At 40.7% G+C, this 11,662-nt stretch overlaps 1 protein-coding gene across 1 annotated transcript; it reads left to right on the forward strand.

Annotated features, from left to right (window-relative positions):
- The first annotated feature begins 696 nt into the window (after nucleotides 1-696).
- On the forward strand, nucleotides 697-4,685 carry LOC146674039 (tripartite motif-containing protein 16-like). Its single transcript, XM_085393508.1, has one exon. It carries the CDS (start codon nucleotides 737-739, stop codon nucleotides 2,411-2,413), a length of 1,677 nt encoding a protein of 558 aa, XP_085249634.1. The 5' UTR covers nucleotides 697-736; the 3' UTR covers nucleotides 2,414-4,685.
- Nucleotides 4,686-11,662: the final 6,977 nt, after the last annotated feature.

The raw sequence follows: 11,662 nt of genomic DNA on the forward strand, positions 1-11,662 counted from the left end.
ACAGCAGTTCACTGAGGTCATTAAAAAAGTCTGTGCAGTATTTGGGAGGCCTGTAAACATTAAGAAACACAACTTTGGATGGGGCCTTCAGCTGTAAAGCCACATATTCAAAAGACTGAAAACTTCCAGGAGATAGCTGCTTACATTGAAATGATTCATTAAATAAGACAGCAACCCCCCTCCTCTCCTGCTCACCCTGGCCTCACTGATAAAACTGTAGTTAGGACGGGTCGTCTCGATGAGAACAGCTCCACTGTTACTTTGGTCCAACCAAGTTTCAGTTAAAAACATAAAATTAAGGCTGTGCTCAGTGATTAAATCATTAATTAAAAATGTTTTCCCAGCTAAAGATCTAACGTTTAATAAAGCCAACTTAAGTGGGAAAAGGGAAGTTAAAAAGGGAAGTTTTTTTTATAAAGAAAAATGGGTTGACAGGTTTAAAAGTTGATGTGAGCAGTAAATAAAAAGGGTTAAACACACAGTATCGCTCTCAAACTGCTCCTCTTCCTGGAGTGAAGCACAGCCTGATAACCCTCCCTCTTCTTCCTGCTCTTAAACACATCACCTCCTCTCTGTCCACGTGTTTCCTCCTCATGGGTGTAACCAACATGTTGTGACGTGTAGGCTGTGATAAGCTCCGTTTACTGAAGAAAAAGACTTTGTGGAGATTACACCTCAGACTAGTTTCAGTTATATGGAAGAGAAACGCACACAGTCACTGACACTGAGAGGAGAAATGGCGCAGAAAGGAGTTCAGCTGGATGAAGAAACCTTCTCTTGTTCCATCTGTTTGGATTTACTGAAGGGTCCGGTTACTATTCCCTGTGGACACAGCTACTGCATGAACTGTATTAAAACCCACTTTGATGAAGAGGACAGGAAGGGAATCCACAGCTGCCCTCAGTGTAGGAAGACTTTCATACCGAGGCCTGTCCTGGAGAAAAACACCATATTAGCAGCTTTAGTGGAGCAGCTGAAGAAGACTGGACTCCAAGCTGCTCCAGCTGATCACTGCTTTGCTGGACCTGAAGATGTGGCCTGTGATGTCTGCACTGGGAGGAAGTGGAAAGCCGTCAAGTCCTGTTTATTCTGTTTGGCCTCCTACTGTGAGAAACACCTCCAACCTCACTATGATTCACCATTATTAAAGAAACACAAGCTGGTGGCCCCCTCCAAGAAGCTCCAGGAGAACATCTGCTCTCGTCATGATGAGGTGATGAAGATTTTCTGTCGTACTGACCAGCAGAGTATCTGTTTTGTCTGCTCAATGGATGAACATAAAGGCCATGAAACAGTCCCAGCTGCAGCAGAAAGGACTGAGAAGCAGAAGGAGCTCGAGGTGAGACGACTAAACATCCAGCAGAGAATCCAGGAGCGAGAGAAAGATGTGAAGCTGCTTCAAAGGGAGGTGGAGGCCATCAATGGCTCTGCTGATAAAACACTGGAGGACAGTGAGAAGATGTTCACTGAGCTGATCCGTCTCCTCCAGAAAAGAAGCTCTGATGTGAAGCAGCAGGTCAGATCCCAGCAGGAAACTGAAGTGAGTCGAGTCAAAGAGCTTCAGGAGAAGCTGGAGCAGGAGATCGCTGAGCTGAAGAGGAAAGACGGCGAGCTGGAGCAGCTCTCACACACAGAGGATCACAACCAGTTTCTACACAACTACCCCTCACTGTCAGCACTCAGTGAGTCTACACACTCATCCAGCATCAATATTCGTCCTCTGAGCTACTTTGAGGATGTGACAGCAGCTGTGTCAGAGACCAGAGATAAACTACAGGACATCCTGAGAGAGGAATGGACAAACATCTCACTGACAGTCACTGAAGTGGATGTTTTACTGTCACCACCTGAGCCAAAGACCAGAGCTGAATTCTTAAAATATTCACATGAAATCACACTGGATCCAAACACAGCAAACACACATCTGTTATTATCTGAGGGGAACAGAAAAGTAGCACGAATGAAGCAACAACAGTCTTATTCTGATCATCCAGACAGATTTGCTGATTGGTGTTTTCAGGTCCTGAGTAGAGAGAGTCTGACTAAACGTTGTTATTGGGAGGTGGAGTGGAGAGGGGGAGAGGTTTGTGTAGCAGTCACATGCAAGAATATCAGCAGAGTTGGGAGCCTCAATGAATGTGTATTTGGATTCAATGACAGATCTTGGGCATTATATTGTTACACTAACAGTTATCAGTTCTTGTACAACAGTGCACAAATTGTCCTCTCAGGTCCTCGGTCCTCCAGAGTAGGAGTGTACCTGGATCACAGAGCAGGTATTCTGTCTTTCTACAGCGTCTCTGAAACCATGACTCTCCTCCACAGAGTCCAGACCACATTCACTCAGCCGCTCTATGCGGGACTATATCTTTATGGAGATGGAGTCACTTCAGAATTGATTAAGGTGAAATAGACAGAGAAGATATGTTCATGTTGATCCCTGACCATTATATGTAGTTGTGTAATTTCTAAATGAGGCTTTACATTTTAGACGGAGAAGTTCAGCTGTCCATTTGTTCTGGATTTTTTGAGGACATATATTACATATAATCATGTATGCTTGTACACAGTAGATATCCACACTGGAATGTTTTTCATAGAGGATTTACCCTGCTAAGCATTTAACTCTTATAATCAAACTCTATAAGACTCATATACTTAAGTGAAATATTATCCATATTCATATCATAAGGCTGTGTCATCTGTTGAATGATTACCTGTTCATGCATACAGTTTTGCTCTGTAATTTATTAAGTACAACTTATATGTAACTTTTGACAGATTTATAGACCATGGTGACAGGTTATGACATACAGATAGTCGAACTTGGCCCATTGGAAGATGCACCTGGTATGACAGTCCAAACTGGGCCAACAATCATTAAGTTCAAACGTTTGAGCTCACTTTGGCCTTAACCCTGTAAAAAGGAGTCATAAAAGTGATGGACAATAAGGAGGGGAAAGAAAGGCAGGGCAAGTTATGTAACACAAGTATTGAATATCAGAAACACAACAACGTGGGTAAAAATTGATGCATCGGAGTTAACCAGTGATTTAATCCATAATTGTTGTAATATCAACATTTGCAAAGTTGGAAAAATACTTGTACTAGTTTAAACTTAAAACTAAATCAGTGAAAGGACAAGGAATGGTAAAGTTACTCAGCAGCTGTTTGTTGTCTCCTATTACAGGAAGGTCAGATATGACCCCACTAGCTTTTTCTTTTTGTTACTTTGTGTGTCTCTACTGATTGTGCTTAAAGGCTCTACACCCTGGCCTTTGCTTTGTTTGTTTTGCTGTGTGTTGTCTTCTTGTTTTGTGTATTGTGATGTACTGTTTTGCTGTTTATATAACTCTGTTTAAAGAACCCTGTTTCAAGAATTCTGCTCCTTTGCAGAGAGAAAAAAAATTTGAGTGACTTGATTTTAATTCGATCTAAAAAGCTGAATCTCCACACCATTGGCCGAATATCACGTTACCATGTTGGCTTTAAAATTGCAGCCCACCACATTGATGTGTGAAAAATAATATTGCACTGATTCAAACTGTACTTACATTTATATACCTTTGTTACATCAATATAAATCTGAATTTGTTCTTATGGCTGATAATCATGTGAGTTTAAATGATACTACTCTTCATATTCAGCATGTTTGAAATCTGTCATCAGTCTGGTTAGTGGTTTTCTGTAGTTGCTGTAGTGGGTTGTCAAATGCAACAATATATTGGAACTGCAGTGATTCATCAGTTAGTCAATTATTAGAGAATTGATTGTTTTATCATTATTTTAGTCACATTTAAAGCTGGTTCCAGTTTCTGAAATGTGAAGATTGTTGATTTTCTTGATCATATATGACAGTAAACTTAATGTCTTTGAGTTTTTAAATGTTTCAATGTAGTAAGATTTGAATCCTTGAGGTTTTTGATATTGCATTATTATTGTGTCTAGAATGATGACATTTAATGTCATTTTTGGGGTGTAAAGTTTGAACACACTCGATCATTTATACATTGAAATATAAATACTAAATAACACAGGCCTGTATATTGTGGAGGATAGACATGTTGCTTTGCCCTGAGCTGTGTCTGGCAGGCAGAGCGTCTCCACAAATCTGATGCTTCTGATTTGGAGAAAATGAGCTGAGGGTGACACCTGGTGGACAAACACAGACATGACAGGAAGAAAGACTAAAGTGCAGAGGGGAGACAAACAGCTGGAAATACTTGTTGGAAAGGATTGTCATGCTTCAGAAAAACACACAGCACACACTCTAACAGTCCTTTATTTGCACTGAAGGAGACACGTGAAGAAACCAAATCACACAATAATGAAGTGAACACATTCATAGTCAGTGTTCAAGATGATGGATAGAAATGAGAATTGTGGAGCATTTATACATTTATAGGTCTGTGACTTACAGCAGAAGCAGCATTCACATGAATTCACCAACTGTTTATTTCTCTGTTATTCTGATTAAAATGTCAAATAAATATATTTTCCACTTTCGGTCCTGCGTGTCGAGAAATCTGCTGTTAAATCAGAAAATTAACAGACTTCAGATTTTATTCAAAGACATGTTACTTTGTATCATCTGTCAGCAGGCATGTGTTAACAGGGACTATCAGACAGTTTAGTGGTAAGGAGAAATATTAATCAGATTGGAATCCACAATTCCCCAAAATAGGTTATGTATACAGTTAATGAAACTAAAAGAAATAAATCATTTATCCCTGCTCGAACACTCGATGTGTGTCATACTTTTTTGTCATTTTGTTTTACTTTTGTGACTCCTGGTTTTATGTTGATTCAAAGAGGAAAACAAGATTAACAGATTATTGCTTTGTTGAAAGCACCAATGCAGCAAAATGTTTGAAAGTTACCTCTGTGGTAGCCGTCTTGTTTGTTTCTGTAAAGAGGAAGCTTGTCTTAACTGCACTTCTTTTATAGGCCACTTTGAATTGAGAAGCTGTGGTCTCAGAGTATATAAAGCTGGCAGGAAATAAATAGGGGGTCATTGAAAGCTGTACATACTGGGTTAATTAGATCAGTATTGGACTATGGGTGTATAGCAGAGGTGTGGACTCGAGTCACATGACTTGGACTCGAGTCAGACTCGAGTCATTAATTTTATGACTTTAGACTTGACTTGAAAAAATGTTGTAAGACTTGTGACTTGACTTGGACTTTTACACCAATGACTTGGGACTTGAATTGGACTTGAACCGGTTTACTTGAAAAGACTTGATATTTTACCCCAAATATAAAATTTAACATGCATATTATATAGAGATTGAAAATGTGACGTCATTCACGGGTAGAACCGCAAAGGATTCTGGGAACTCGTGGCAAGAGGTACTAGCGCACGCAGGCTTTCAATTAAAATCAGTCACACAGCGATAAAAAGAAACACAAAAATGTCAAGAAGCTGTTGTATTATTAACTGCAATAGCCGGTCACATGACAGTCACGGGAAGCCGACGGGTAAAGAGATCGGTTGTTATCGGATTACGTCGTTGAAGAGAAATTGTTCGAGCCATGTTTCCGAAGTAACAAAGACGCGACGGATGGTCTGGATTGCAGCCATTCAAAGATCAAATATAACGTCCCAGAACCCTCCAGCTCACAGGTTAGTCTGCTCCAAGCATTTACACAAAGGTCAGTCTGCTGTTGTAGTTAACATAATTGGTGATATAGGTTACAAGCAAGTCTGGCGCTGAACAGAAATGGTCGCGCTATGCTCCTTTGTTTATTGTGCATAAATAGTGAATTGTCCTGACACAATATTGCATTTCGCTTCTGTTATTATGGTACATTGACAAAAACATATACTTTTATTCACAGGATAAAACAGGTTTTTTGTATCACTAATTGTCCAGTACGATTACAGCATACAGTATTATTGTCACTGCTACATTTCTGTGATGCTACCAGAAATTATTTCCACTACTAATTAATTACCGTTGAGCTCAAAGGTCCTATTAATAAACGGTTAAGGAATGTGTATTTATGACAACAATTTGTGAGACTGGTAAACTTATGATACGTACGATGGTCTTTCGTTCTACACGGTGCATTTCAAGGTCCTGCACCCATCCGTCGGTAAACTGTACCTGGGCTTGTTGCAGTGACCTGAAGTTACTAAACTTCATGAGTGTATGCACTCACTCCAAGAACCGTATGATTATAAATATGCATATAAATATGCTACGATGAGATAGCTGACTTCATCTAACTAGCAAATGTTTTCAAGGCTACGTTGGTGATGCAGTTTATTTTTTAAATGATATTTAAAAAAAATATATCATTTATTTATGTATGATATTTTTGTCATGCGATTTCAAAGCCGGTCCTACAACCGCATCCAAGAATAACATGCAGCTTATCTCAGAACTGTCGGTGAAAATTATTCTTGGAGCTAGGTTTAATTGAGCTGCATTTTAAAGAGGTGCAATTTCACAATTTGTGTATATTTTCTAAGTTCACTATTTTGTCATGTGTTGAGAAAAACACAGATTAAAAAATTACATGGTCTAATATTTACATTTAGCATAACTGCAACATGCTTTTTTTCATTTTTTTTTTAAAGACTCGAAAGGACTTGAAATTCAAAGTTTCAGACTTGTGACTTGACTCGGACTTTTACACCAGTGACTTGAGACTCGACTCTGACTTGCCTGACATTACTTGAGACTTGACTTGAGACTTGAGGATAAAGACTTGAGACTTACTTGAGACTTGCAAAACAATGACTTGGTCCCACCTCTGGTGTATAGTATAGAATTCTGCTGCCGAAACAAGTGTTGGAAAGCTAGATAGTATCTAATAGCTGTGTCCCAATCCAATGACCACACGCTTTGTAGTTAAGGCTAGAAATATGTTTTGGAATTTGTACGTGCTTTGTTTCTAGGGGCCACCATTTTTAGCTCCATTCTGCTGCTGATACATACTTTAGGTTTCTGAATACTAAACTTGTTGCTGCATTTCATAGTGTGTAACTTGAAGGCCCTGAGTACTTTCTCCCACACTGAAAACACTGGAATGATAAAATTATTTGAACATTACCTAATAAGACTGATTCAGGACAGACAATTGGTTATTTTAAACTTATAGCAGTCCTTTACAAACAGGGAACAGTCTGTCTATTCTCTACATCTGTCAGCTGCTGCTGGCTCTTCCTCCTCCTCTTCCTCACACACTGCTGAGTTTGTCCTGGTGGATCATCAGGGGTGCAAAGCCTCACAGATGATGTGCAGCAGTGGGTCCCTCAGTCTGTCCTCACTCTGGACACTTGCAGTTGTCACACCATCCATCCATCCATCCATCTTCATCCGCTTTATCCGAGGCTGGGTCGCGGGGGCAGCAGCCTAAGCAAAGAGGCCCAGACCTCCCTCTCCCCAGCCACCTCCTCCAGCTTATCCGGGGGAACACCAAGGCGTTCCCAGGCCAGCCGAGAGATATAATCTCTCCAGCGTGTCCTGGGTCTGCCCCGGGGTCTCCTCCCAGTGGGACATGCCTGGAACACCTCACCCAGGAGGCGCCCAGGGGGCATCCTTGTCAGATGCCCGAACCACCTCAGCTGGCTCCTTTCGATGTGGAGCAGCAGCGGCTCTACTCTGAGCCCCTCCCGGATGGCCGAACTTCTCACCCTATCTCTAAGGGAGAGGCCAGCCACCCTTCGGAGGAAGCTCATTTCTGCCGCTTGTATCCGCGATCTCGTTCTTTCAGTCACTACCCACAGCTCGTGGCCATAGGTGAGGGTAGGGACGTAGATCGACCGGTAAATTGAGAGCTTCGCTTTTACACTCAGCTCCCTCTTCACCACGACGGACCGGTGCAGCGTCCGCATTACTGCAGCTGCAGCCCCAATCCGTCTGTCGATCTCCGGCTCCTTTCTCCCATCACTCGCGAACAAGACCCCGAGATACTTGAACTCCTCCACTTGGGGCAGGAACTCATCCCCGACCCGGAGTGGGCACTCCACCCTTTTCCAGCTGAGAACCATGGCCTCAGATTTGGAGGTGCTGATCCTCATTCCCGCTGCTTCACACTTGGCTGCGAACCGTTCCAGTGCGATCTGGAGGCCCTCACCCGATGAAGCCAACAGAACCACATCATCCGCAAAAATCAGAGATGAGATTCTGAGGCCACCAAAGCGAAAGCCCTCCGCCACTTGGCTGCGCCTAGAAATCCTGTCCATAAAAATTATGAACAGAACCGGAGACAAAGAGCAGCCCTGGCGGAGCCCATCACCCACCGGGAACGAGTCCGAGAACAGTTGTCACACATGGAAATCAAATGTGTGATAAGCTGCAGGATTCAAACAGAATTGTAACTTATAAATACATTGATATGTTCGTAGCATAAACCTATTCGCTGGAACGTTCAAGACAATTCTACTACAAAGCAAAGCAAGGGAAAAATACAGTTTGGACAGAAAGTAAGAATTTCTGGAAAATGGCATGGTATAATGAAGTAAAAGGGAGTCATTTATATAGGATACAAAACACAATAGAAGTTAACAGCCATAGTGGATTAAATAGACAGGATATTATAGGTTATTATAAGTAGAATACAAACAGGTCATTGCTTTCTAAATGGTACTCTTTTTAGGATGTGGAAACATCTGACTGGGTTGTGTGATTGGTGTAATGCTATGGGGACGGTTGAACATGTGCTTATTAGTTGTAGGAAGTATGTAAGAGAGTGTTGAGGGTAGAAATGGGTGGTGTAATAGAACTGACGTTTGAAAAGGTGGTTAATCAGTTAAGTCATAATGAAGGGAAAGGAGTGGCTTTTTGTTTTGTTTTTTAAGAAATACTGGTCTCATCAAGAAGATCTAAGGATTTGGAAGTGAATTTAGAATAAAAGCCAGGAGATGGCAGTAGTGCAACATCTTTGGATGCAAGCTGTTGTTAAAAATGAAGAAGAAGAAGATAGGGGGACATTTTTGGAAGTTGCTGTTTGTATGTGTAAGGGATGTCCAATAAACTAAGTACTAATTACTTCAGTTTAGACTGAGTGATGTCTGATGTGTTCCACACCTCTCTGCGTAACGCTCTTATAAATTCCATTTATTACATTTTTGCTTTTTTTTCCTTTGTTTTGTTTTTGTTTTTAAAAAAGTTTATAACTTAACTGTTTTCCAGCCTGGAGTTTCTGATGGTTTCATGGGGTGATTTTGTCCGAACTGTGTGCAGGACAGGAGCTGGATGCAAATCTCATCTGTAACATTTAGAAATGGAAAGCCCCAAACACATCAGACCATCAAAGCCAATGTTGGTATGTTATTTGACTTTTGAATAAATCTACTTAGCATTGTGCACTAATAACATTAAAATCAAACACTTCTGCATAAACATGCATACCAGAATATTCTCAGTTACCTTTGAAGTTTGTCATCTCTGTTCTTTGTAAACTCTTTGTATTTCTTACCCTGTGGTAGCTGGGATAAGCTCCCACACAACCTTGAAAAGAATAAGAAGTAGAGGATGGATAGATGGTATTTACAGTTGAAATTAATTATATCTGATTTTTATTTTTAATCTAAGGATGATTGTGGTGCACAGTCTGCAGTGTTGTGCAGGGGAGATGGGCTCACCTGCAGCGAAGGGCTGTCGGAATTCAAAGAGTCTTTCAAATGTGGCGACAAATGCGTCCTTTTCCCCGAATTTGAAGGATGGCTGGTCCAAATTCAGGGGAGGGATGCATCAAATGCCAATTTGGAAGCAACGACAGTATACTGTGTATATTTATACTGGCAGTATGGAAAATGATTATTTGGAAATGCTTAAAATGGAAATGATCATTTACTGTGAGGTGAGGTGTGGTTGGGGTGTGGACGGTGGTTGTGCTTTTGTAACGTTGAGGTATGGACAGCTACACACTGAGGCCTCAGTCCTGCCTGTTCACATTTTATTCAGTAAAAACTAAATTTTCACTGCTTTTATGGCCTTTTTAGTGGGGAGAACATAGCTAGGATTTGATGATTTAACAAATATTTTGAATCCTTTGTCCTCCACAATGCTAAATGGCTGGGAGTCCTCAATCACCATGCTAACCAGGTCTTCATCTATTTGAGATTGTTCTCCTGAGGAAAGACAATAAAGACGAAGCACAAATATAAATATCACACACGTAACTTATTACAGTTGTATAATATTGTTATATCATTTAGTAACATTACTGCATGCTATATTATCATTGCATTTGATGGCTCACCTGGTCTTGCTCCACAATCGGTGTTCCCCCTATTATGATGCAAAGCTCTGTAGTGCCTAAGCATGGATGAGGTGTTGTTGTTATATCCCAGCTCCCTGGCACATAGCAAACACTTCACCTTGTACAAAAGTAAAGACAGCTTAACATAAATTGTATTGCACCATCAGTATTATGAAAATACATCTTCTGTAGAAAGGTAAAAGTAGCATTACCTTAGAGGGGTTTACCTCTGACAAACATCTGGCAGACAGTCTTAACAGTTTTTACCTTCGTTTTGAGAACTTTGACTGTTCTAGGCAGACCAGCACACTGAGGGAAAAGACTATCACTCCCCCATCTATTTGCATTGATGAGAGGGGGGTAGCTAATCTTTTTAGACACACCAAAAGCAAGAGTCCTGGACCTGACAACATCTGTGGACAGGTACTGAGAACTTGTGCTGATCAGCTGAGTGGGATTTTTCACTATATCTTCTCACTTTCTTTAGAGCTACAGACAGTACCTACGATTTGGAAACATGCTACCGGTATTATTGTTCCTGTTGCTAAGGGCAGGGTTGTTGTCTCTCTCCCCTTCTGTTTATTCTGTACACGAATGAGTGTTGCACTAATTTCACAAACAGATACATCCTGAAGTTTGCTGACGACACAGTGATCGTCAGTCTTCTAGTGGGGGAGGAGTCAGGCCATGGACAGGTTGTAGATAATTTTGTGAATTGGTGTGATGAGTCCTTCCTCTCACTTAATGTGTCAAAAACTAAAGACGTGATTATTGATTTTAGGAAGTCCTCTTATAGCTCATCACCCACTATCATTAAAACGGCCGATGTTGGGATCGTTGAGAGTTATAAATATCTAGGTGTGGTACTTGACCATAAACTGTGTTTTGAATCTCATGCTGATGCCACTACTAAAAAAGTTCAACAAAGACTGTTCTTTTTAAGGAAAATGAGATCTTTTAATGTCTCATCTGAGATGTTGTCTTTGTTTTATAGAAGTTTTATCGAATCTGTGATGTCTTTTTGTATTGCTGCCTGGTTTGGTAACCTGACAGTGAAGAATAAGAATCGGTTGGGACTTCTGGTAAAAACTGCTAGCAAAATTTCAGGGCGCTGGCAAGATGAACTTTTGGCCATTTACAATAGAAATGTGCTTAGAAAGGCTCATTCTATTATTAATTGTGTGAACCATCCACTTCACAGTGAGTTTGAGTTGTTGCCTTCCGGCCGCCGTTTTACCTGTGAGGAGGACCAAAAGACTCCAGGTCTCTTTTATCCCTACTGCGTCTTGTCTCCTTAATGGCAAATAATTGTCCTGGAACTTTCTATCATTATTATTGTTATTATTTTTTTATAGTATTGTTCTGTTTATTTTTATCCTCCTGCTGTTTAACTAATTTCCCCTTGTGGGACAATAAAGAAATTGAATTTAATTGAATTGAATTG

The sequence above is a fragment of the Rhamphochromis longiceps genome, linkage group LG3 (genome assembly GCF_057381845.1).
Source record: "Rhamphochromis longiceps isolate RC_006_pf linkage group LG3, R_longiceps_female_GT1.1, whole genome shotgun sequence".
Lineage (NCBI taxonomy): Eukaryota > Metazoa > Chordata > Actinopteri > Cichliformes > Cichlidae > Rhamphochromis > Rhamphochromis longiceps.

Bases quoted from the DNA above. Each gene is read 5' to 3' on its own strand.
- LOC146674039 (XM_085393508.1), top strand. From the start codon at position 737: ATGGCGCAGAAAGGAGTTCAGCTGGATGAAGAAACCTTCTCTTGTTCC.